This window comes from Pongo pygmaeus, chromosome X (assembly GCF_028885625.2).
Source record: "Pongo pygmaeus isolate AG05252 chromosome X, NHGRI_mPonPyg2-v2.0_pri, whole genome shotgun sequence".
NCBI lineage: Eukaryota > Metazoa > Chordata > Mammalia > Primates > Hominidae > Pongo > Pongo pygmaeus.
Window position 1 is genome coordinate 53,138,420 of NC_072396.2, and position 27,411 is coordinate 53,165,830.

Sequence of the window (27,411 nt, forward strand, 5' to 3'; positions counted from 1 at the left end):
GAACATTTTGTGTGGTCCATACAGCAGGCACAAGACTTGTTCCTTAAAATTATGCACTTTTATCTTATAGAACTTGTAGATCAAAAATAAAATCCTATCCCCCGCCATCCCGCAACCGTTTGAATGGACTTCTTCCTCAGCCAGGGCTCTTTTAAAATTTAACCTGAGAGACGGTTTCAGGCCATGACAGGAAGTGGGGGTCAGGCATGCCTCATTATACCTCTCTGGCATCAACATCAACACAGACTTTCAGTCAACCTAGTCTCTCTGAAGCCTAGTACCCGAAGGCTTCCTCTGCAAATAAGAACTTGGGTCTCCACAGTCCTTTATCTTAACCCAGGCATTCCTTTCTGTTGATCCTAGGGCTTTGTTTTGAGATGGAGTCTCTCTCTGTCGCCCAGGCTGGAGTGCAATGGGCGGGATCTTGGCTCACTGCAACCTTTGTCTCCCGGGTTCAAGCAATTATTTTGCCTCCTGTAGCTGGGACCAGAGGCGCGGGCCACGACACCCAGCTAATATTTTGTCCTTTTAGTAGAAAAGGGGTTTTGCCATGTCGCTCAGCCTGGTCTTGAACTCCTGGCCTCAAGTGATCTGTCCGCCTCAGCCTCCCAAAGTGCTGGGATTCCAGGCGTGAGCCAACACGCCCGGCCTACTAATTAGGTTTCTTCTTGCTTAGGAAAACTGAGCTTTGAAAGGGTAAGTTTTTAAGTCCATGTAACTTTCTGTACTGCTTTTGAAGTCTGTGGACTATCACTCTGGTTAAATGAGTGACTATTATTTCACAGTGACCCGTGATCCTGTTTTGCACAAGTGTTTTGAGCCTTTTAACATCTTTGACAAACTTCCCCAAAATGCAGTTCTCTTTTAATTTATCTACTGCTGTTGAACAAACTAATCAAATTCTAATTTAAGTCTTTTTAACCTAAAATTGACTTTGAGATTTACCAGTGAGGCCCCTGGAGAGCCTCAAAGAATGTGTCTCTCATTAGGCTTATTTGATGTGTTAGAGTATATGAAAAGCAATGTCAGATAATAAAAAATACTAATTGGTGTTTACATTTATATAGATATATTATTGATGTTAATGTTCAGAAGATCATATAAAATTTACAGAGGTCTGATGGCCCTGGTGTGATGCTATTAGTCATGATTCTGGTTGTTATCTTAAAATGCTCTCTATAATAGAAATAACTGAATTTTCTTGTCAATTATTGAACTTTCATCAGATTTTAATCGTTACTATTCTAAGCTTTATCATCTACAGTGCTGATTCTTCTCTAAAGGCATCCAGAATCAGATTCATAAAAAATATTTTAACAAGTACTGTTGAATATAGATTTGTAATGACTTTCAGAGCAATGAACTAAATAAATTATTTTTGAAAACTCTAACGAAAACTGAGGGGTTCATGCAACTGGTTATCAAGATCAAGCAGAACAAACATTAATTATATGAGGCCAAATAACCAATAATGTTTTGTGACCTTTATTTAAAACTTGATTTATTCTTGGGCTGGGTGCAGTGGCTCACACCTCTGATCCCAGCACTTTTGGAGGCCGGAACGGGAGGATCCCTTGAGTGCAGGAGTTCAAGACCAACCTGGGAAATATAGGAGACCCGGTTTCCGAAAGAAATTAAGAAAATAAAACTTTATTTGTTTTTTACCTAAATGTTTTGTTTTCTACATTTAAGAAAATTTTCTGGTAGGATGTGGTGGCTCACTTTGGAAGCCAAGGCAGGAGGATCACTTGAGCCCAGGAGTTCAAGACCAGATTGGGCAACATGGCAAAACCCTGTCTCTACAAAAACAAAAACAAAAATAAAAAGATTAGCTGGGCATGGTGGCACGCGCCTGTGGTCCCAGCTACTTGCAAGGCCGAGGTGGGAGGATCACTTGAGTCGGGACGCAGAGGTTACAGGGAGCCGTGTTTGCACCACTGTCCTCCAGCATGGGCAACGGGGCACAATCCTTTCTCAAAAAAATGAAAAAAAGGAGAAAATTTTCTCTGTTAAACTATCTATAGTTTATAATAATTTTGTGAAGTATACTTTTGTAAACTGAGATGGAAATGTTTGCTTTTTCTTACTACTCAATTCCTCCAGAATTCGAAAACTATTTGTAAATATTCCTATGGCAATAGGGTTATTTACACAGGTCTAGTAAAAACCTATTCTTGGTGCCGCATTCAACTCCAACATGGCAAAAGTCTCCAGCCCTACAGAGAGTCCCTGATTGCTATTTTCCAGAAATAAGCTGGAAAGGATGGTTACGATAGTATTCACTCCAAGACGGAGTTCCCAAGCTTCATGAATACAGAACTGGATGCCTTCATGAAGAACCAGAGGGCCCCAGTGTCTTTGACCACATGATGAAGAAACTGGACCTCACTAGTGATGGGCAGCTAGATTTCCAAGAATGTCTGCATCTGATGGATGGCATGACTGTGGCTTACCATGACTCTTTTCTCAAGGCTGCCCATTCCAAGAAGCAGATCTGAGGATCCCTTGGGCCTGGTTTCCAAGCAACCTCCTTTCCTTCCAGCCTCACCATCACCATCTCCTCACAGCCCACATGTACCCTGGGCCCAGCACACCCACCACCTCATGCAGGCCCTGCCTGCAGGTAGTAATAAAACCATTCCCTCCTCCGTGCCGTTCCACCGCTCCCCCTCCCCTGTCTCCTTCCTCCCCATCCCCTCGCCCTTCTCCCCTACTTTCCTCCCCTCCCCTCTCCTCTCCTCCTTTCCTCTTCTCTTCTCTCAAGTACACCCACCACCTCATGCAGGCCCTACCTGCAGGTAGTTATAAAACCATACTTCTTTCCTCTTTTCTATCTTTCTTTCTTTTTTTTTCCTTTTCTTTTTCTTTTTTTTTTTTTCTTTTATTTTTTTTTTAGCAATGGGGGTCTAGTTATGTTGCCCAGGTTGATCTTGAACTTCTGGGCTCAAGTGGCCTCCCAAAGCTCTGGGATTTTAGGTGTGAGCCATTGCACCTGACCCACCTTTTTGCTAAACACACACACATAAATCTGCTCTCTCTTTATAGACAGATACAATTAAAAACATTGGTTATAGGGCCGGGCATGGTGGCTCACACCTGTAATCCCAGCACTTCGGGAGGCTGAGGTGGGTGGATCACCTGAGGTCAGGAGTTTGAGACCAGCCTGGCCAACATGGGGAAACCACATCTCTACTAAAAATTATAAAGAAAAAATGTAGTAGGGCATGGTGGTGTACATGTGTAATCCTAGCTACTCAGGAGGCTGAAGCAGGAGAATTGCTTGAACCCAGGAGGTGGAGGCTGCAGCGAACTGAGATCTCAGCAGTCTGGGTGACAGAGCAAGACTCTGTCTCAAAAAGAAAAAAAAAATTGGTTATATTACCAAGGCTTTCATCAAAATGCATGGAATGCCTGACTTCAAGTGTTTTTAGCTTTAGAGTGGGTGAATAAAAGCGGTCACTTTCTGTCAGGCCCAGGAACCTTAAGAAGGTAGGTGAAATCTAAAGTCGGCCTTGGTTTGACTTTCTATCCTCAAGAGGTTTTTAAATCTGAGATTCCTAAGTGATCAATGTATAGAGAAAAATTATGTTGCTAAAGAAAAACTCTAATAGACCAGTTATTAGATTGTAGCTCTTTGCATTTTTTCGAGTTCTTGTTTTTTTTTTGTTTTTTTTTTTTTTCTTTTTGTGTTGTTGTTGTTGTTTTTGAGACAGAGTCTCGCTCTGTCACCAGGCTGGAGTGCAGTGGCGGGATCTAGGCTCACTGCAACCTCCGCCTCCCGCATTCAAGCGATTCTCCTGCCTCAGCCTCCTGAGTAGCTGGGACTACAGGTGCATGCCACCACGCCCAGCTAATTTTTGTATTTTCAGTAGAGACGGTGTTTCACCATGTTGGCCAGGATGGTCTCGATCTCTTGACCACGTGATCTGCCTGCCTCAGTCTCCCAAAGTGGTGGGAATACAGGCCTGAGCCACTGCGCCTGGCCGAGTTCTTGTTACCTACATATAGACTAGACTAGATCCAACTTTTTCCCATAAAATTACTAAAAACAGAAATTGCTCTGTTCCTGAAGTCTGCTGATGAAAAGAGTCAAACTCTGGAAAACACTTGAAGAGACTTATTCTGAGCCAAATAGGAGCGACCATGGCCCATGACACAGCCTCAGGAGGTCCTGAGTTGCCCAAGGAGGTTGGGGTGCAGCTTGGTTTTATAGATTTTACGGAGACTCAAGCAAATACAGTTAAGAAATACATTGGTTTGGTCCAGAAAGGCAGGACAACTCGAAGCAGGGGCTTCCAGCTTATAGGTAGATTAAAAAATTTTCTAGTTGACAATTGATTGGGTTTTCTAAAAACCTAGGATCGGCCGGGCCTGGTGGCTCATGCCTATAATCCCAGCACTTTGGGAGGCTGAGGCAGATGAATCACCTCAGGTCAGGAGATGGAGACCAGCCTGGCCAACATGGTGAAACCCCGTCTCTACTAAAAATACAAAAAATTTAGCTGGGTGTGATGGTGGGTGCCTGTAACCCCAACTACCGGGTAGACTGAGACAGGAGAATTGCTTGAATCCGGGTGGCAGAGGTTACAGTTGGCAGAGAACGCACCATTGTACTCCAGCCTGGGCAACAGATCTAGACTCTGTCTCAAAACAAAAACAAACAAACAAACAAACAAACATGCCTAGGATCAACAGAAAGGAATGTCTGGGTTAAGATAAAGGATTGTGGTGACCCAGGTTCTTATTTGCAGAGGAAGCCTTCAGGTACTGGGCTTCAGAGAGACTAGGTTGTAACATGTTTCTTATGAGATTTAAGTCTGTGTTGATATTGATGCCAGAGAGGTATAATGAGGCATGTCTGACCCACACGTCCTGTCATGGCCTAAAACAGTCTCCCAGGTTAATTTTAAAAGAGCTCTGGCTGAGGAAGACGTCCATTCAGATGGTTAAGGGTGGGGGTGCTTAGGATGCTGTTTTTGGTTTACAAATACTCTAAGATAAAAACTGCATAATTTTTTTTTTTTTTGAGATGGAGTCTCACACTGTCGCCAAGGCTGGAGTGCAGTGGTGAGATCTCGGCTCACTGCAACCTCCGCTTCCCGGGTTCAAGCGATTCTCCTGCCCAAACCTCTCGAGTAGCTGGGACTACAGGCACGTGACAACATCCCCGGCTAATTTTTTGTATTTTTAGTAGAGGCGGGGTTTCACCGAGTTACCCAGGATGGTCTCTATCTCCTGACCTCGTGATCTGCTCACCTCAGCCTCCCAAAATGCTGGGATTACAGGCATGAACCACTGCACCTAGCCAAACTGCATAAATTTTAAGGAACAAGTCTCGTGTCTGATGTATGGACCACACAAAGAGTTCACCAAACTGTCGAATGCCATAACCAGAGACATTCGAACGACAAATCAGGATGAGAAGTTGACGATTCCACATTGTAGACAGCTTTTCCCAAGACATCAGAATAAGTCTTCATATCATAATGGGACTCTTATCCCCTTAATGTCTACATTTTTCACTTGACGGACCATGACTCCCAAATCCTTTGATTCACCTAGTGAATCCTTTTTATAGAGTGGTCCCTTTTATAGAGTTGGCACTCTGCTTTAATTCAACCCAGTCCTAAAATGCTACTCAAAGACTATAAGAGGTCTCATTCAATTCCCCCATAGTCTTTTGATTTGTTTAGCTGGTGGCCCTTAGGCTTGGGATCTTAGTTCAAAATCATTGTACAAACTAAATTTATTATACTATTGCTAATTATAGCTGGGTGCAGTGGCTTGTGCCTGTAATCCCAGCACTTTGGGATGCCAAGGAGGGCGGATCACTTGAGGTCAGGAGTTCGAGACCAGCCTGGCCAACATGATGAAACCCCGTCTCTACTGAAAGGACAAAAATTAGCCGGGCGTGGTGGTGAGCACTTGTAATCCAAACTACTCGAGAGGCTGAGGCAGGAGATTCGCTTGAACCCAGGAGGTGGAGGTTGCAGTGAGCCGGGATCACGACACTGCACTCTAGCCTGGGCGACAGAGCAAGACTGCATTTCAATAAAACAAAACAAAATAAAATAAAATAAAACGATAGCCAATTACTTTTGTATTATGATCTTTGAGCTCCATTCTTGTTGCCTGTCTAATATTTGTTAAGCCAGTTCTACCAACAGGAAAATGTTGGCCTAGTGCTTCAAGATGAATGCTAATATAGATGGGACTAATAAGATGGAATTTGATGCTGAACTCCAGACAAACCTGCCTGAATTTTTGTTTTTCCTTCTGGCCTCTTTGTGGCTCAAATATGGCCCATGTCCCTGATCTAGACTCCCTTACCTTTCCCTTGACGTGGGACAAAGACAACCGGCCCATGTCCATCCTGGCATGGAGTGACAATGAAGCCTCACTTTAATATGGTTAATCAGTGAGGTTTTCAAACAAAGATGTTGATCAAAAGAGGGAATGTGAAAGCTGATTGTGCGAATGAACCAGCTTCTCCAAGGCCAATGAGCCTCATTTCAAAACAATATGTAACATTTTTCTTTCTAATAAAGCTTCCAACTTCTGTTTGTTCGTTGGACATTCTGAAGACCGCGCCAGTCCTTGTATATGCCGTGGATTGCAATTTTGTGATTCCCAAATACAGCATTTGATTTAGGGATTTGTCTCTATAATTTATTTTGACTTTGACACAATTAACCAGTATGATGTGTTTAAAGGTCCCCCCGCCCAAAAAAGGGGAGTATCATACTGAATTTAAGAATTCTTTCTAGGCAGGGCACGGTGGCTCACATTTGTAATCCTAACACTTTGGGAAGCCGAGGTGGGTGGATCACCTAGGGTGAGGAGTTGAAGACCAGCCTGGCTAAAATGGTGAAATCCCATCTCTAAAAAAATAGAAAATTAGCTGGGCGTGTGGCACATGCCTGTAATCCCAGCTACTCAGGAGGCTGAGGCAGGAGAATTGCTTGAACTTAGGAGACAGAGGTTACAGTGAGCCGACGTCGCACCATTGCACTCCAGCCTGGGCAACAAGAGCAAAACTCCATCCCGAAAAAAAAATCATTCTATGACAATCTTGATAATTGCTTTGTTTGCATTTTACTATGGACTTGTTGGATATGTAGGTGGCTGTAAACTACGCAGAGAAAGATAGAAACAGCAGTGGAGATAATTAGAAAATTGCAGTGTTCCTGTAAAACAATTAACAAAAGGGGGAAATCGTAAGGGTAACTAAACATAAAGTTGAATTTTTCCTGTTGCCAAGAGAGAAGAAGAAACCTGTCTCCATTTCACTTTCCTTAGAGCATTTCCTTTAGAAAATTTGTATTTGTAAATTCTTCCTTTGATACGTAAGCCTCTGGCCATCCTAGGACCCAGGAATGTCTTGAACTTGAACTCCAGGCCTCAAGTGATCCTCCAGCCTCAGCCTCCCAAAGTGTTGGGATTACAGGCGTGAGCCACCACACCCGTCCCTTAGGAATGTCTTTCTTCAGGGCCATGGAGCCATCTCTTTGGAATGTGAACATCGAGGAACATGATGTCCCTGTCTCCCTGTCACCAGGGGAGTTTAACCTAGATGCCTTGCTCTAAGCTGTAAGCACCTGCTTGTCATAGAGACACGAGTTTTATTTTTCCTTCAGATAAAGGCAATTAACTAATACAGATGGGTACTCCAGTTACTCGGTGAACTTAGGACTTGCTTGGGAGCATTTAGTGTTCACCCTTGGCTGCTGCCGTACAGCCAGGCCAATTACCTACATATCTGGACTTTTTCTGATTTCTGCTACCACTTTTTATTGTTTGTTTGGTTTTTTTTTTTTTTTTTTTTTTGAGGCGGAGTCGCCCTCTGTTGCAGTGGTGTGATCTCAGCTCACAGAAACCTCTGCCTCCCAGATTCGAGCGATTCTCCTACCTCAGCTTCCCGAGTAGCTGGGATTACAGGCGCGTACCACCATGCCCAACTAATTTCTGTATTTTTAGTAGAGACGGGGTTTCTCCATTCCGGCCAGGCTGATCTCCAACTCCTGACCTCATGATCCGCCTGCCTTGGCCCCCCAGAGTGCTGGGATTACAGGTGTGAGCCACCACGCCTGGCCTCTGCTACCACTTTTGGATTATATGAAACACTACACTTCCAAGTGTGGGATCTGGCTTCCCAGACAGCTGCCAAAGGGGCGGGTGATGCAATCTAGAAGTGTAGGGGAGTTCGTGCCTGTGGGATATCTACTGCCTGTGAAGTGAATTTTCTTTTTTTTCTTTTTCTTTTTTATTTAGAGACAGAGTCTCTGTCGCCCGGGCTGGAGTGCAGTGGCCCGATCTCGGCTCACTGCAATCTCTGCCTCCTGAGTTTATGTGATCCTCCCTCCTCAGCTGCCCTGGTAGCTGGCACTACAGGCATGCAACACCAATGCCTGGCTAATTTTTTCATTTGTATGTTTAGTAGAGAAGGGGGTTCACCATCTTGGCCAGGCTGGTCTGGAACTCCTGACCTCAGGTGTTCCACCCGCCTCAGTCTCCCAAAGTGCTGGGATTACAGGCGTGAGCCACCGCACCCAGCCTGTCACATTTATTTTGGAGAATTAAACAGGTTGAGTCTTGTGCCAAAATGCAGGGGAAGTTGCACCCAGACGGGTAACAAAATATTATATACATTAATAGATAGGTTTTCTACATACCAGTAATAACCATTTAGAAAACCAAATTGAGAAAAATTACACTTTCATAGTGACAAAAGTACATACAATATCTAAAACCAGATGATTGGAGCAAGATGGCAGATAGATCCCGTGCCCCACTCACCATTCCATTGAACTGGGAAGAAAATGTTTTCAAGGGTCAACTCTTAACAGTAGAGGAAAATAAGAAAACGTGTCAGTGGTCCACCAGAAATATTGAGGCATTCCTGGGAGATAGAGTAGATGGGATCAGACTGATAGAGAAACCCAAGGAGACAAGACCACAGCTCAAATCACTGTAGGCGAGAGATGCTGTTTGAGACAGAGACTTACTCTGTCTCCCAGGCTGGAGTGCAGTGGCGTGATCTCGGCTCACTGCACCCTCCGTCTCCCAGGTTCAAGGGATTCTTCCGCCTCACTCCCCGCAGTAACTGGAATTCACAGAGGCCAGCCACCACTACTGGCTAATTTTTGTATTTTTAGTAGAGACGGAGGTTTCACCCTGTTGGCCAGGCTGGTCTCAAACTCCTGACATCAAGTGATCTGCCTGCCTCGGCCTCCCAAAGTGCTGATATTACAGAGTGGGTCACCGTGCCCGCCCAGGAGATTCTCTTTGTAACAAAGCCTCTGAAAATCTCCAAACCCTGAATCAAAAAAAAACATGGAGCTGGTAAGGGCCTTAGGATAATCATCATGTAGGTTAATTTAAAAGTTCATTAGAGGAACCAACCCAAATATCCAACAATGATAGACTGGATTAAGAAAATGTGGCACCTATACACCATGGAATACTATGCAGCCATAAAAAAGGATGAGTTCGTGTCCTTTTTAGGGACATGGATGAAGCTGGAAACCATCATTCTCAGCAAACTATCCCAAGGACAAAAAACCAAACACCGCATGTTCTCCCTCATAGGTGGGAGTTGAACAATGAGAACACATGGACCCAGGAAGGGGAACATCACACACCAGGGCCTGTTGTGGGGTGGGGGGAGGGTGGAGGGATAGCATTAGGAGATATACCTCATGTTAAATAACGAGTTAATGGGTGCAGCACAGCAACATGGGACATGTATACATATGTAACAAACCTGCACGTTGTGCACATGTACCCTAAAACTTAAAGTACAATAAAAAAAAAATCATTAGAAACACCTGAATCAGCCAGATTCCCCTCCAACACCACAGACAGATTGGCTGGCAGTAGCCACTTTTGCCTGTAAGATGAAACTCTGATAATTGTTCATTAAAGAAAGTGAAGGCCTGGAGAGGTGGCTCACACTTGTCATCCCAGCACTTTGGGAGGCTGAGGCAGGAGGATGCCAGAGGCCAGGGGATCCAGACCACCCTGGGCAACATAGTGGATGCCGTCTCTACAAACAAATACAAAAACTAGCTGGGTGTGGTGGCGTGTGCCTGTAGTCCCAGCTAGATCGGAAACTGAAGTGGGAGGATCCCTTGAGCCTGGGAGATCGAGGCTGCAGTGAGCTGTAATTGCATCACTGCACTCCAGCCTCAGCGACAGACTGCGATTCTGTCTCAAAAAAAAAAAAAAAAAAAAAAAAACTCACGAAAAAGTAATGTATGAGGACTTGGTGTAACTTCAGCCCTTTACAGTAATAATCGAGGAGAGAAACACATTTGTGGAGAGGGGACCATGTTCACTCTTTATCTATCCATGATAGACAGATAGTCCGGAGCTTTATATACCCATGGAACCTAAGGAAAAATGTTCCCTGTCATAACTCACAATCTTCCAGCCACCCTTCCTTGCACCTGTCTTGTGGGCTGGGGGACCCCACTTACGGATCCCATCATCCCAGGGAGAAAGAAAAATCAAATCCTTCAGTATCTCTTTTAGGATATCCTCTCCTCTATTTGCATGGAGGATAAGGCTCTCGATATCTAGTATCGGAATGTTACATTTGTGTAATACAGAACTATATTGGGATAAAATAGAATTTGTTTCCTCTGAGACACAGGTAGAGGTACGTCCACACTGACCTGGGTGGCAGCCACCTCTTCCTGCAGTGCCAGGCAGGGCATGCTCACACATCTGGGGAACCTCTACTGCTCCTGGAGCTCCACAACCTCCTTCCAGGCACCCTCTCCCTCTGGTGACTGTGACAGCCCACATGTGGCTTTGTGTCTCCCCTGCTTCTTTGCCTGCCTCTCTTCTGCCCACCCTGCATATCTCTGTCTCCCACTGTCCCCGCTGTGACCACGACTGCCTGTCCCTCTCTGCACTCTCTCTCCCCTAGGGCTCCTTGTCTTCGGTAAGTGAACCCACAGCCTTCACATTGTGATTGGGGACAGAACCCGGGGCTTGTTCAATTCCCCCTCCCTCCACCACACACACCTTTCCTCCTTAAAGTTTCTGAAGTCAGTGAGCTCCAAACTCAGCTCCTCCTGCACCTGCCAGCTGTAGGACCTGTGACAAGATGCCTACCATCTGTCTGGGACTTCATCTCTCATCTATTATATTGGCATAATGATGACAGTGTCCTCCTTCGAAGGCTGGGGAGAACCAGAAGGCCAAGGTGATGGTCCATGGACGGTCAAAACTGCTCCAGTCCTGCCTCCACCTGGGTCTGGTGTTTCAAGTCCATTATGTGTGAATGGAGCTTTGATGTCTTCATTCACACACAATGGTTTGTTCTAAAATAGACTCCCCTCTGCCCTTCCCTTCCCCACAACTGTTTCCCCTCCACACCGTGCAATGGTACATGTGAGAAAGAACTGTCCCATTCCCAAATCATCGTTCCCACCCCAGCCCCCAGGCCCCTGGTTGGTGAGACCCTTGATGGGCAGCCTCATGCTTCTGTCCTGGGGACTTTCGCACCGATTGCTCCCCTGCATGGAGACTAAATGGACTCTTCTATTCCCTGGCCATCACAGGGTCTACAGTGCGCCCATCTTCCTCATTCCTTCATGTTCCCCAGATGACGATTTCATCTGTGTCTCCTCCCACATACTCCCAAATGGACCGTCCCAGATCTTGAACCCGAAAATCATTCAGAGAGCAAAGGCCAAGATGCCTAAACACCTGCTGCAGAATCCTGCTCCAGGACTGAAATGTATAGTCTCTATCAAAATAAAAACTGAGGGCCGGACATGGTGGCTCACTGCTGTAATCCTAGTACTTTAGGAGGCCAAGGTGGGAGGATCGCTTTGGCCCAGGACTTTGAGACCGGCCTGGGTAACGGAGCGAGACTTTCTTGACAAAACCTAAAAAAATTAGTGGATCATGATGGTGCATGCGTGTAGTCACAGCTTCTCTGGAGGCTGAGGAGGGAGGATTGCTTGAGCCCAGGAGTTCAAGGCTGCATTGAGCTATGATTGTGCCACTGCACTCCAGCCTGGACAGAGCAAGACCCCCATCTCTAGAAGAAACAAACAAACAAACAAAGAAAACCCAACAACTGGAAACATCCTCCTCTAGAATGGGGGTCAGGAACTTCTGTCTGCCTTGTTTCCTGATGTCGCTCCAGCACCTAGAACAGCGCTCAGTACGAGGACGCACTCATTAGGGTTTTGTTGAATAAATGACTCCTTTGACACAGCAATTCCACTTCTAAGAATCTTTCCTAAAGAAATATTCACACACGTGCACAGAGCTGTGTGCACAATAATGAGAGGAGCAAACAACTGGGGAACGTTTGCAAAAGTTTATTAACTATCAGTAACTGATACAGGGGAATTGGATGAGGGGAGTACATGCTGAACAGGAAACAGAATGAGGGGGGCTTGACCAGGACGCATGGCAATGGAGAAAAGCAGATGGGAGATGCTTATACTGGTACTTGGTGTGTGTGTGTGTTTGTGTGTGTGTGTGGTGTATGGTTTGTGTGTGTGTGGTGTGGTTTGTGTGTGTGTGTAAATGCAGAGGAAAAAATCTGAAATTAAACACTCAGAACTGCCCTCAGTAGTCACATCTGGGGAGAGAGGAGGGTAGTGCTGTTCTATGCAGAGATACCTGACAATACTTGTTTTCTGAGGTAGGTGCATGGATACACAAACCGAAATATGCACTAAGCATGTCTTGCTCATCAATGAAAACGTTAATATCTAACAGAAAGACACAGTGTAAGAAAATACAGCATAAATGCTAACATCGAACTCTTGGCACACTAAGAAAAATGACGCTCAACTTTTCACTGTTGTGAACACTTGCTTTCACTTGCTATACACCTGATGACGAGGGGTCCGCAGCCATGCCCATGTTCGTGAAAGGTCACCACGTTCTGCTTCTCATCATGGGCATGTGTCATACCCCTGAGGCTGAGGCAAGAAGAGAGAAGGAAAGTAAGTGGCAGTGAGTTCCCACCATGTGACAACTCAATCTCAACTCCTCCTGACCTGCAGACCCTGCACACTCCGATTCTGCCCTACCTCAGGACCTGGACACACTTTCCACGGTTCCTCGAAGTGAACCCTCTGTTCATGCCACAGTGACTTCCTTGCCTGGGTTATCAATTCCTAGGCTAGAGGAAGGTGTGGCCCGCATATCAGGGCTGACCTGGGGTTTGGGAACGCACAGCATCCTGGGTAGGGAGGATCCCTGGATATACAGGGCAGGGAGTAGAAAGAGCATGGGAAATCTCATCGTTCAGCCTCAATGCTGTACACTAGAAAATTTTAAGAAGGGAATGATTTGGGGAGCAAGTGACAGATGGGATACCAGTATCATAACAGAATAGCACATCTGCAGGGATGTGGGGGATGAGCCGAAGGTTCTCTTACGGAGTTACTCGTCATCTTCCTCAGGATCGCTGATCTCTTCATAAATCACCAGCTGCTTTCTCTCACGCAGTCTGTGGGTCCAGGCATGTTTCCCCCTTTTGGGTCCTATGACGGAGAATAGTTGCAAAGTGAGGGTTGGGTAGGTTGGAGAGTGTTAGGCTCTGTTTACTCAAAAAAAGGAGATGCCTCCTTCCTCCCAAGTGCCCATGGGCCTTCTTTACCCAGTTTTTCACATTCTCTGGCTTAGAAAGGCTGAGACCTTAGACCCACACCAGTATAGGCCAAATGCCAATTAAAGTTTTAGCTTCTGGCTCCTTCCCTTCTCAGGCTTAGATTCCCAACCTCTTCACTTACGGGAACATTCACCCATACCTCCTTTCATCCAGCACGTATTTTTTAAGGCCATACAGGCATACCTTGTTTTGTTGCACCTCATGCTCATACTGCTTCGCAGATGCTGCAATTTTTTTTTTGGAAATTCTCACCAATTTTACAGTTTTCCATTATTATTATATCTGTTATAGTGATCTGTGATCAGTGAGCTTTGATATTATTACTACAATTGTTTTTATTGTTTTTTAGTGTTTTAAAATAATTTCTGTTCTTTATTTTGTGGGTACACAGTAGGTGTATATTCTTATGGGGTACATGAGATGCTTTGATACAGGCATGCAATGCGTAATAATCACATCATGGAAAATAGGGTATCCATCCTCAAGCATTTATCCCTGCCTTACAAACAATCCATTTACACTCTTTTAGTTTTTTTAATGTACAAGTAAGTTATAATTGACTATAATCACCCTGCTGTAATTGTTTTAGGGGTACCATGAACTGCACCCATAGAAGTTGACAAACTTAATCGACCAATGTTGTATGTGTTCTGACTGCTCCACCGATGAGCTGTTCCGCGTCTCTCTTCCTTTTCTTGGGCCTCCCTATTTCCTGGGACACAGCAATACTGAAATGAGGATTATTAACAACCTTACAATGGCCGTTAAGTGTTCAAATGAAAGAGAGAGTCGCATGTCTCTCACTCTAAATCACAAGCTGGAAATGGCTAAGCTTAGTGAGGAATCATGCTGAAAGCCAAGACAGGCTGAAAGCTAGGCCTCTTGTACCAAACAGCCAAGCTGTGAATGCAAAGGAAAAGTTCTTGAAGGAAATAATAGTATGTAATGTAAAGGAAAAGTTCTTGAAGGAAATAATAATACTAATACTCCAGTGAACACACGAATAAGAAAGCAAAACAGCCTTACTGCTCAAATAGAGGAAGTTTGAGTGGTCAGGATAGAACATGAAACCAGCCACAACATTCCCTTAAGCCAAAGTCTAATTCAGAGCAAGACCTGAACTCTCTTCAAGTCCATGAAAGCTGAGAGAGGTGAAGAAGCTGCAGGAGAAACGTGTGAAGCTAGCAGAGGTTGGTTCATGAGGTTTAAGGAATGATGCCGTTTCCATAACATAAAAGTGCAAGGTGAAGCAGCAAACCCTGATGGAGAAGCTGCAGCAAGTTATCTGGAAGATCTAGCTAAGATCACTGATGAAGGTGGCTACACGAAACAACAGATTTTCAATGTAGATAAAATAGCCTTCTATTGGAAGGAGATGCCATCTAGGACTTTCATAGCTAAAGAGGATTGATTTCAACTTTGAAAGAAGTTCTACCGTGGGTAAAATGCTATCCAATAGCATCACATACTACAGAGAAATCCTTCATGAAAGGGAGAGCTAACCGACGTGGCAAATTTCATTGTTGCGTTCTTTTAAGAAACTGCCACAGCCACTCCAATCTTCAGCAACCACCACCTTGATCAGCCAGCAGCCATCAACACCGAGGCAAGACCCTCCACCAGCGAAAAGAGTGTGACTCACTGAAGGCTCAGAAGATTGTTAGCATTTTTAACAATGAATTATTTTAAAATTAAAGTATATACGTTTTTAGACATAACGCTATTGCACACTTAGTAGACTGCAGTATAGTGTAAACGTAATGTTTTTATGCACTGCAAAACAAAACAAAAATGTGTGTGACTCACTTTATTGCAGTGGTCTGGAACGGAACCTGCAATATCTCTGAAGTACACCTGTATTGGGTAACAGGCATCGAGCTGAGTAAGATATGATCCCAGGTAATCACAGATAGAATTGCTTGAGCACCTTTCATGTCATCAGGCCTTTCATGTCATCATCTAGATTAAGTTTAATGCCTCCAAACAATTTATGAACTATGATTCTTTATTTCCATCTTATGGACTAAGAATCTGGAGCTGAGAAAATATGAAAGACTTGCCCCAAGACACGTGGTTTTTTCTATGGGTGACAAATCAAGTCTGTCTCTGGAAGTCATGTCTAACATCTCATCTGGAGCTGGGCGAGCTCCTCAGCCCAGCCTGGACCCAGGGTTATCTGGGATCAATGCCACACACCCAGTCCACACACGTGAACATCGCCAGGGGAGCCAGAGGGATTGTTCCTGACTTGCTTCCTCTTACCAGATATCGTGTTAATCTTCCCAGAGGTAGTTGGGTTTCCCGGGGAGCACAGCTGTTTCCCATCGTTTTGTGGGCCAGAGGCTTCTGGCACTTCCTTCGAAACATTTCCTTCCTCTGCTGGCTTCTTGGGCATGATCTTTATAATGTGAAGGTCACAGATAAATAGTATCAGTGACATTTCTATAGTGCTTTAGAGCTTACAAAGGGTCTTCACATGCATTAGCTTATTCAATGTTCTCAAAAACACTGGGAGAGTTACACATGCCTAAATTAGGAGAAACCTGGGAGGGGAGGTTAGAAGGGAAAGGAATGGCCTAAGTGAATATGGTTTCCAGGGATAGAATGCTTATCTTCCCACTCTTTTAGGACTGACATTCTTGCAAACAGCAAAAATCTCCATGTAATTGAGAGTGTGACATACAGATGATTTGGAGAAGAGTAGCATTCTAAGAATTCACAAGGTCTACAAAGGGAAGATGTTCTGTAAAATACAAGGGATGCCATATAAGCTTGTAGACAGCTGCTGGGAGAGTAAATGTAAAAGCATAGGGAGGCGACAAAACACTGCTGGGAAAGATGGTGTGGGGAGATGAATACAAGGAAGGGAGAGGGAAATAAATGGTTTGCTGAAATTAATCTAGGCAGCAAACAAAGCAGTACCAGATATGACATACTACCCTACCGAGGCACCAATTCAATGTGGAATTAAGTGAGGTGGTACCCATACCAACTCTGGTTGCATTGGGATGTGTCACTGACCAACAATCTTAAGCTACTTTTTTTTTCTTTTCTTTTTCTTTTTTTTTTTTTTTTTTTTTTTTCTGAGACGGAGTCTCGCTGTGTTGCCAGACTGGAGAGCCGTGGCATGATATCGGCTCAAGGCAACATCCGACTCCCGCGTTTAAGCGATTTTCCTTCCTTAGCCTCCAGAGTATCTGGGACTACAGGCAGGCACTACCACGCCCCACTAAGTTTTGTATTTTTAGTAGAGACGAGGTTTCACCATGTTGGGCAGGATGGTCTCGGTCTCTTGACCTCGTGATCTGCCCGCCTCAGCCTCCCAAAGTGCTGGGATTACAGTCATGAGCCACCGCGCCCGGCCCTTAAGCTACTTTTAATTCAGCTTCCTCCCTTATGAAATAGTGAACCATACATGTAAAATAGGCTACAGGAAAGTCCTCTCTGAGCTTGTAAACACTGTTTAAATGTAGTAACAATAACAATTAATACCTTTCACAATCCTTCTTTGAATTCAGTCTCCACACTGTCAACCCAACTCCCAGATCCCTTTACCCTCCAAACCAGAGTTGAATCTGCACTTGTGGGATCACTCATTCAGGGGCCTCCGAGGGATCCCCTGGGCTGGGACTGGGGCTTTCCAGATTCCCCAGGTGCAGACAAGGCACTCAAGGAGCTCACAGTAGGGAGGGGCCAACAATCAAAGCGATCCCTAAGCCATGCGAGTGGCCCCAGTAACACAGCAGAGACCAGGTAGTCCTTCCTGTTGGGAGAGTTGGTGTCTCAATGGAAGCACCAGCAGGCCCTATGGGGTGAAGCCTTAGTGAGCAACATCTGAACTTCATAAACAAATGCAAACGTGAATGAGCTTTAAATGGCTTGGAGCTCTGGATTAGACTACCACTGCCACTGCACCCCAGGAAAATTCTTTAACATCTCTGTACCCCGATAGTCTCATTTTATTATTATGTTGCTGATAACTATGATTCTTTACTTCCATTTCATGGACCAGGAATCTGGATCTCAGAGAAGTTAGATTTGCGCCAAGTTACATGGCTTTTATATGGGTGACAATTGAAGTGTGTGGCTCGATAGTATTCGGAGATAGTAATAGAAACATCGTCATAGAGGTCTTCTTTTTTTTTTTTTTAATGATGAAAAGGTCTTTAATGAGGTTTGAAATACAGTTAGAATATTACAGATAGAAAATCAATTTGAAAAATGCTGTCAGCTTAGGATTAAATAAATTAACCCATGTGAACTGCTTAAAATAGTATCTGGCATCACTATGAAAACAAAAGAAGTATTAAGGATCACAACTGTTAGTATTATCAAGCCGTTGGTGCTACATAAGTTGTTGTGATAGACATGGAGAGAAGGATGCAGTGAGGGCATTTTTGATATTCTCCCACTCTTACCAGTGTTTGCATCCGTGGAGGGACAAAGGTTCTCTGGTCCTTTAGATTTGAGAGATACTCACCTTCGGGACAATTCTCTGGAGCCTGCCGAAAGTCATCTGAGGACGTTCAACTGAAAGAGAATACATCAGAATTTTTCTTTGTTGGTAAACATTTCCAAACTCTAGAGAGACTTCTGTCGCATGAGGGCATTCTGCAGCAGAGGTTATGAGTCCACTCATTGTTGAGGAGTTATTTGAGATTTGCTTCTGAATTATGTTTAGTCATGGTCGGTGCATTTATCTGTGGCTTCAATTCAGAATTTTCCGTCTCGTGGTTTATCACATGGGGACTAAACCCCATCACAGTCTCACCTTATTCCATTACATATCTTTTACTTTTTCCCAAATAATTAAATTGATTGGTTAGGAATCTGAACTGTATCCACTCAAGATGTGCAACATCATTGTACAGTTCAAATGGGTGAATCTTATGGTATGTGAATTAAGCTGTTAAATGTGTGATGAACCATGGATGATTTGGTCCAGTGGCTCTGAAATATTTTCAGTGTAAGGACACTCCTTTAACGTCAAAAACTTGGCAGATACTCAAGCACTGGCTTTTCAGATCTCTTATAGTGATTGTGGGAGATTGTAGAATCTGGCCTGTTTAGTTGGCGAGTAATAGGTCTATTGGAGACGGTTTGGACATTCTGACCTTGTCTTATAATTATGCTGTCAGAGTAGAAGAGCAAGTAAACACATATGTCCCCTTTATATTCCTGAAATGTACAAAGATCTCTACCCAACAACCTGTCTTTTTTTCACCCTATGTTATCTCTGCTCACTGAGAAGTGGGAAAGCTCTCTGTGTGTTGGATGAGGGATCACTCTTTCAAACTCTCTTCCAAGCTCATCACGGAGAATCAGGGTTCTTTGGGAATGAGAAGACTATTTGGTTTTGATAAAATACAGAGAAACAGCGATCTTTATTGCATAATGTGTTCATCACCCTCACTCCTAAGATACCTATCCAATACCTACATGCTGTTAATGAAACAACCTCTGGAAGTTTTTGGCGGATCTACAGTTTTAGCACTTTCTTTCTTTTTTTTTTTTTCACTTGTAACATTTTCTTAACTGTCCTTTGATTCATTAACAGTGCTTAGGAAGAACAACATGTCACTTAAAAAAGAAATATTTCAAACACACAGAAAAGTATGGGGAATAATATTGAGTCCAGTCGGATCTCAACATTACCCCACAGCTATGTTAGGTCTGATCTATTTATTCAGAATATTAGAAAAACTGCAAACAGGCCGGGCGTGGTAGCTCACACTTGTAATCCCAGCACTTTGGGAGGCTGAGGCGGGTGGATCACCCGAGGTCAGGAAGTTTGAGACCAGCCTGGCCAACATGGTGAAACCCCGTCTCTACCATAAATTTAAAAATGAGCTGGGCGTGGGGGCACGTGCCTGTAACCCCAGCTACTCGGGAGGCTGAGGTAGGAGAATCACTTGAACCCAGGAGGTGAAAGTTGGAGTGAGCTGAGATTGCCTTGTTGCACTCCACCCTGGCCGAGAAGAGTGAAACTCCATCTCAAAAACAAAAACAAACAAAACACACTATCAACAAGTCACAGCTGAAGCTGTCTGTGCAGCACTCAGCAATCCCTGCCCTCCCTCCCTCCCCCACTTACAGCCAGTCACCTTAATTTGATGGCTTTTTATTCACATTCATGTTTGTATACATTTACCATTTACTTATTATCCATAAAAATATATATTCTTCTTTTGCATGTTTTAAAATTTTATATGAATGACCTCTGTAGTTAACTTTCTGCATGCAATTTTTTTTTTTTCCACTCAGCCCTGATGTGTATGAGGGAACAAATGCCTGAGGATCTTTCTCAGGTAGCTGAGCTGAAAAGCAATTGGGCTTGGGGAGACCCTTTCCAGCCCCTTCCCATCTACTCACCCTGATTCCCACGGTTAGGGTCATTATCAGAATCATTCCCCTGGAAGTCTTCGGCCCGTTTATTACGCATGAAAGGTGGGAGGGTGGCCTTGAAACCTAGAAAGAAGCAAAATGTTTATTCCTTAAGAGACAAGCTTGGGCCTGGTATGGTGGCTCACGTCTATAGTACCAACACTTTGGGAGGCTAAGGCTGGAGGATTGCTTGAGGCCAGGAATTCAAGGCTGCAGTAAGCTATGATTGCACTACTGCCCTCTAGCCTAGGTGACAGACTGAGACTGACTCAAAAAAAAAAAAAAAAAAAAAAAAAAGAAAGAAAGAAAAAGAGACAAGCCGAGAGAAGGTAGGGTGGGTATGTGTGGGGTGGGGGTAGGGGGGTTGCCGGGATGCCACAGAGACAGTTGGGCTCATCAGAACAGAAGCCTAAGGGAGAGAAACGTGCAGGATCCAGGTATAAGCTCCACTGTGGCCAGTCCCTGCCCTCAGCCCTGACAGGATACAGAAGAGCAGAACACCCAGAAGCTGCCTTGCGATTTTTCGCAAGAATGTCTTTCGTAAGGTTCCTGCACAAAAGGAAAATGTGAGGTACTTTCTGCAGCCTAAGAAGTAGCCAAAGCAGGAAAAGGGATGCTCATGTGTCCCCAGACTTGTCTGTACCTAGAACTTTCTGTTACCTAGTTTAGTCATGGCCTCATAGTTTCTCTTCATATACACATAGATGATTTTCTCCGAGGCTTTCATCTTTTCCCACTCTTCCTTAGAGAAGTATTTGGCAATATCATCAAAGGCCTACAAAAAAAAAAAAAAAAAAAAGGAATTATGGCAGGGACTCAGCTAGGCATGTCTGCCATTCAGCTGGAGCCGCTTCCTGTGTGCTGGATCTGGGAAGTGGGGATGATAGTCCTTCCTGGTTGATGCCATGGCTAACTGATAGAACATGGGGACCTTCCCTAGCTTCACCCCTGCCACACAGTAGGGCTTCAATGATGCTGGCTGGCTCTCTTCCCACCTTCCAGAATGGACTGAGAGTCACCAAACGTAGTGCAAGGTCACAGACTTGTCTCCAGGGATGCTAGGTGATGACAGAGCGAGGGTGGGAGGCTCCCAAGGGTCCAGATCTCCCCTGAGACCCTGCTCCTTGTCTCCAGTATCTCTGTCCTCCCCTCCTCAGAAACCTGGTCACCCCACACTGTCCCCTGGGCCACTACTCTGCTCCCTCCAGGTCACCTCACCTTTTGCATCTTCTCTGGTATTTGAGCACCAACCGTGGGTCTCCTTGCAAAGGCATCGTCTCCGTTCATGGCTCCGGGAGCAGTCTGACCTGCAAGAGAAATAGCCTGAGTCTTTCCGGCCACAGCAGCTTTGATCCTGTGGAGGGAGAAATCAGTGAAGGCTGGCCACACTCAGTCACCTGGAATCAGCTGCTGCGTTTCTCCATCCGGGGCTTATCTGTCCCTGAGTAAGGATATGGGGAGAAATCAGATGAAAACAGGGAACCAGGGGTCTCTGGGAGAAGTGTTGATAGGGGATGACAGGTTTCCTATGGGCAAAGCAGCCTTGAGTCTTTGGGAGGGGGTTGGCTAGTGTTGTTAGTAGTTTCCCTGGAGCTAGGCTTACCCTGAAAGATGTACAGACCCTTGTTGGGGAGGCAGGGACATGACTGTGTAATTTTATTCAGTGGGGGCATGCTGACACCCCCACTCAATAAATAAAGGAAGGGAAGTTAGTCCCAGAGATAACATGGTCTCTTTGGTGATGGATCTGATCAGGCAGAGGGATGGGGGGTTCTGTTCTGTCGAAGAGAAATGAGCATCGCTAATATGAACGTGTTCAGAGGCTATTACTCGGTGATTTGTAAATTATTAGAAGGAAGAGAGCTAGAATTTCTGAGACTACAAGAGCCCGCCATCACTTAGAGAGAATGTGGGGCATTTCAAGATGCAGCAATCAGCCAGGCGCAGTGGCTCACGCCTGTAATCCCAGCACTTTGGGAGGCCGAGGCGGGCAGGTCGCTTGAGCCCAGGAGGTCGAGACCAGGCTGGGAAACACAGCAAAACTCCCGTCTACAAAATATACAAAAAATTAGCTGGGGTTGGTGGAGCAGGCCTGTACCATCCCAGCACTTTGGAAGGCCAAGGTGGGCGGATCGCCTTAGCCCAAGAGCTTCAGACCAGGCTCGCAAACGTAGCAAAACCATCTCTACTAAAAAAAACAAGCAAACAAAATTTAGCAGAAGCGGGGTGGTGCGCGCCTGTAGTCCCAAGGCCTAGGCGAGAGGATCACTTGAGCCCAGGAGGAAAGATTTGAGTGAGCTCTTTTTTTTTTTTTTTTTTTTTTTCAGACAGGGTCTCACTCTGTTGCCCAGTCGGGAGTGCACTGGCGTGATCGTGGCTCACCACAACCTCCGCCTCTTGGGTTCAGGCGATCCACCAGCTGTGGCTTCCAAAAGTGCAGGGATTACAAGTGTAAGCCACCGCGCCCAGCCTAAATTTCTTAAGTTACTACAGAGCTCCTAGGAAAAATCCCGTACCTGAAAAAGTTAGAAACTGACAGGAAAGATTTGAGATGGCGGCCTGCCTCATATACGCTCCTTATTAAAACTAGATAGCAAATGCACCGCGGAGGAAGGGAGGGGTAGGAAGAACGGAAAAAGAAAATCAGCATATGCTTACTCTGATTTTGGAAGAATCGAAAGAGAAAATCAGACCGTGCGTACTCGGAGTATGGAAGAATCGAAAGAGAGAGAAAGTCAGAGCATGCGTACTCTGAACTTAAAGTAGCCAATCCCAGGGGATGCTTTAGGCGGGAAAATTAGAGTCTCCACCCCCGCTTTGAGAAGGTTCTGTCCCTGGAGCCTGGACTGATAGAAGCCACATCCTCTTCGCTTGTTCCGCCTACTGTTCTGACTTCTAATTGGCCAGATGGAGTTCACTAACTGCCCTGATTGGTCCATCATCCTTGGGCAGTGACATAGCAGAATAATGTCTCCTCCTCCAGCCACACTTTGTCGCCACTGCAAAAAAGTGGGTGGTCCTCAGGAGCCGTCAGATTTTGAACTCTCTGAAGACCATTCCTGGACCTTGGGTTAAAAATCTGGATTCTAGTCTGAACTGTGGGAAGAAAAAAAATAGTCAATCTGTGATTTTTCTACTTGAAAGACACAATGTTTTCCAAACTAGCACATTTGCGGAGGTTTGCTATACTTAGTCGTGGAGTTCATTCTTCATTGGCTTCTATATCTGTTGCCACTGAAAAAACAGTCCAAGGCCCTGCAACCTCTGCTTACATTTTTGAAAGGGAATCTAAGTATGGTGCGCACAATTACCATCCTTTACCTGTAGCCCTGAAGAGAGGAAAATGCATTTACTTATGGGATGTGATTGTGGTATGGGTTACATCTGCCTTGGCCAATCCTCCCGCCTCGGTCTCGGGACTACAGGCGGGAACAACCCCACCCCCACTAATATTTTTTATTTTTTGATTTTTTTAATAGAGAAGGTTTCTCTGTGTTGGCCAGGCTGGTCTTGACGTCCTGGGCTCAAGCGATCCTCCCACCTCGGCCTCGGGACTACAGGCATTCACCACCCTGCCCACGCTTTTTTTTTTTTTTTTTTTTTTTTTAAGTAGAAACCAGGTTTTGCTATGTTGGCCAGGCTGGTCTCATCGTCCTGGGCTCAAGGGATCCTTCTGCCACGGCCTCGAGACTACAGGCATGCACCACCCTACCCACGCTTTTTTTTTTTTTTTTTTTTTTTTTAGTAGAAACCGTGTTTCCCTATGTTGGCCAGGCCGGCATCATCAAGCTCCTGGGCTCAAGGGATCCTCCCGCCTCAGGACTACAGCCATGCACCACCCTGCCCAAGCTATTTTTTTGTTTTGTTTTGTTCGTTTTAGTAGAAACCGGGTTTTGATATGTTGCCCAGGCTGGCCTCAATCTCTTAGGCTCAGATGATGCTTCCACCTCGGCCTCAGGACTATATGCGTGTGCCATTCTGCCACGCTCATTTTTATTTTTTTATTTTTTTATTATTTATTTATTTATTTATATTTATTTATTTATTTTTTTAGGAGAGGCAGGCTTTCGCTTTGTTGGCCAGGCTGGTATCAAACTCCTGGGCTCAAGCAATCCTCCCACCTTGGCCTCAAAACTACAGGAGTGAGCCACCCCGCCCACGCTATTTTTTTGTTGTTCTTGTTGTTAGCAGAAATGGGGTTTCGCTATGTTGGCCAGGCTGGCCTCGACCTCCTAGGCTCAAGCAATCATCCCGCCTCGGCCTCGGGACTACAGGCTCGCACCACTCCGCCCCCACTAATATTTTTAATTTTTCTTTTTTTTTTCTTTTATTATTATTATTATTATTATTATTATACTTTAGGCTCTATGGTACATGTGCGCAATGTGCAGGTAAGTTACATATGTATACATGTGCCATGCTGGTGCGCTGCACCCACCAACTCGTCATCTAGCATTAGGTATATCTCCCAATGCTATCCCTCCCCCCTCCCCCCACCCCACAACAGTCCCCGAAGTGTGATGTTCCCCTTCCTGTGTCCGTGTGTTCTCATTGTTCAATTCCCACCTATGAGTGAGAATATGCGGTGTTTGGTTTTTTGTTCTTGCGATAATTTACTGAGAATGATGATTTCCAATTTCATCCATGTCCCTACAAAGGACATGAACTCATCATTTTTTATGGCTGCATAGTATTCCATGGTGTATATGTGCCACATTTTCTTAATCCAGTCTATCATTGTTGGACATTTGGGTTGGTTCCAAGTCTTTGCTATTGTGAATAATGCTGCAATAAACATACGTGTGCATGTGTCTTTATAGCAGCATGATTTATAGTCCTTTGGGTATATACCCAGTAATGGGATGGCTGGGTCAAATGGAATTTCTAGTTCTAGATCCCTGAGGAATTTTTCTATTAGAGACAGTTTCGCTATGTTGTCCAGGCTGGTCTCTACCTCCGGGACTCAAGTGATTCTCCCGCCTCGGCCTTGGGACTACAGGCATGCACCACCCTGCCTTTTGCTATGTTTCCCAGGTTGGTCTTGACCTCCTGGGCTCACTCAATGATTTGAACCCGGGAAGTGGAGGTTGCATTGAGCTGAGATCACATCACTGCACTCCAGCTTGGGCGACAGAGCAAGACTGAAAAAAAAAAAAAAAAAAAAAAAAAACCAGAAAGAAAGAGCGAGAGAGAGACCAGCTGAATCTCCGTAAGAACAGTGAGCTTTGTAGTATTTTTACTTACCCTCGTCCCATCTCAGGCTCCCAGCTTGGTTCTGTTCATTGCTGATGAAATACAGATAGGATTGGCCAGAACTGGTAGATGACTGGCTGTTGATCATGAAAATGTCGGACCTGACATAGTCTTCCTTGGAAAGGCCCTTTCTGGGGGTTGATACTCTGTGTCTGCAGTGCTGTGGGACGATGGCATAATGCTGACCATTAAGCCAGAGGAACATGGGTCCACATATGGTGGCAATCCACTAGGCTGCTGAGTGACCATCGCAGCCCTTGAGGTTTTAGAACAAGAAAATCTTGCTGAAAATGCAGAAAAAAAATGGGTATTATCTTGAGAAGTGAACCCATGAAGCTGCCTTTCGATGTTGTAACTGCCGTTAAGAGGAACAGAATTATTATTATTGTTATTATTTTGAGTCAGAGGTTCACTCTGGTTGCCCAGGATGGAGTGCAATGGTGCGATCTTGGCTCACTGCAACCTCTGCCTCCTGGGTTCTAGCGGTTCTCCTGCCTCAGCCTCCTGAGTAGCTGGGATTACAGGCACGCGCCATTATGCCTGGCTAATTTTTGTATTTTTAGTAGAGACGGGGTTTCGCCATGTTGGCCAGGCTGGTCTCAAACTCCTGACCTCAGGCGATCCACCCGCCTCAGCCTCCCAAAGTGTTGGGATTACAGGCGTGAGCCACTGTGCCCGGGAGGAAAATAATTATTAAATGCTATTGTTATTAAAGAAACCATAGACCGTAATGCTTGGGAGGTGTGTCTATGACTTTGAGATTATGGACTTCTGGCCAAGCCTACCCATGGTGACATCATCAGGTTTCACCTCTGCTGATGATCAAGGAGGATGAGATTCGAGAGTCCAGTGAGATCATTAACAAGACCATCTTGTCCTTCTGGGGGTAGCAGCTGTTTTCAGTGGTCCCTGGGAGCTGGCTGGAGACAGGTGGTCCTGTAAAAGCTCTGCTCTAAATGTAGGCACATTCCACTCCCATGCGCCTTCAAAATCTTTTTGTGTATATATGTTTTTTTTTCAGTTGATACACAATAGAACAATGTTTATGAACCTGCCATTTGCTTTGTAATGTTAAGTAAGAGAATGTAACGGCATCTATATTCAGTGAAAGTGTTTTGATGTGCATGTGTACTTTATAAGGTGAAATGCATCTGTATATACAGACAGCCTTTAAATCACATCCTTCAGTATACTTTATATATATGTTTTTATAATTTCCTTGCTGGTATAAAGGTTTTGTATTTGAAAAAGTTATCTCTAGCGTATTACATAAAAGGCTTCACCTTATAAAGTCAAATCATTGTTTTCATTGAATTTGAGGAAGGATCAATGGTTAAGCATAAAAAAATACTAGTTTTTCTGTTTTCTTTTGTTTTTTGTTTTTGGTTTTGTTTTGAGACGGAGTCTCGCTCTGTCGCCCAGGCTGGAGTGCAGTGGCTCGATCTCCGCTCACTGCAAGCTCTGCCTCCTGGGTTCACGCCGTTCTCCTGCCTCAGCCTCCCGAGTGGCTGGGACTACAGGTGCCCACCAAAACGCCTGGCTAATTTTTTGTATTCTTAGTAGAGACGGGGTTTCATCGTGTTAGCCAGGATGGTCTCGATCTCCTGACCTCGTGATCTGCCCGCCTCGACCTCCCAAAGTGTTGGGATTACAGGTGTGAGCCACTGCGCCCGGCCTATAAAATACTAATATTAAGTAAACTTTATGTTGACCAACACCAGGATATATTCTATGGATGTCATTATTTTGAATTAAGAATTAGTGTTTAACATCTCTAAATTGTTTTGAGTGCTTGATTATAATTTGTAAAAAAAAGTTTATTTTTAATATTTCTTTACATTTTAAACAAAGCTTATGTTTCAGAAAAAAAAAAAAAAAAAAAAAGAGACAGGACATGGCCGGGTGCAGTGGTTCACGCTTGTAATCCCAGCACTTTGGGAGGCCGAGGTGGGCAGATCACTTGAGGTCAGGAGTTTGAGACCAGCCTGGCCAACATGGAGAAACCCCGTCTCTACTAAAAGTACAAAAATTAGCCAGGCATGGTGGCACCCGCCTGTAGTCCCAGCTACATGGGAGGCTGAGACAGGAGGATAGCTCGAACCCGGGAGGCAGAGGTTGCAGTGAGC

General features: G+C 44.8%; 1 protein-coding gene and 2 pseudogenes across 2 annotated transcripts; 2 read left to right on the forward strand and 1 right to left on the reverse strand.

Annotated features, from left to right (window-relative positions):
* Positions 1-2,197: 2,197 nt before the first annotated feature.
* LOC129024504 (protein S100-A11-like) lies at positions 2,198-2,498 on the forward strand (annotated as a pseudogene).
* Positions 2,499-12,325: 9,827 nt separating this feature from the next.
* On the reverse strand, positions 12,326-22,917 carry LOC129024503 (protein SSX3-like). Of its 2 annotated transcripts, XM_054471609.1 has the most exons (9): positions 22,691-22,866; positions 21,251-21,339; positions 20,693-20,807; positions 20,021-20,116; positions 18,129-18,178; positions 15,911-16,046; positions 14,283-14,360; positions 13,416-13,520; positions 12,332-12,953 (listed from the first exon to the last, which is right to left on the reverse strand). In XM_054471609.1, exons 2-8 carry the CDS (start codon positions 21,317-21,319, stop codon positions 13,420-13,422), a joined length of 645 nt encoding a protein of 214 aa, XP_054327584.1. In that variant the 5' UTR covers positions 21,320-21,339; positions 22,691-22,866; the 3' UTR covers positions 12,332-12,953; positions 13,416-13,419. The 2 variants fall into 2 exon arrangements, with proteins under 2 accessions (XP_054327583.1, XP_054327584.1); XM_054471608.1 differs by lacking the exon at positions 14,283-14,360 and having other exon boundaries at positions 12,326-12,953; positions 22,691-22,917.
* LOC129024082 (ornithine aminotransferase, mitochondrial-like) lies at positions 21,839-26,175 on the forward strand (annotated as a pseudogene).
* Positions 26,176-27,411: the final 1,236 nt, after the last annotated feature.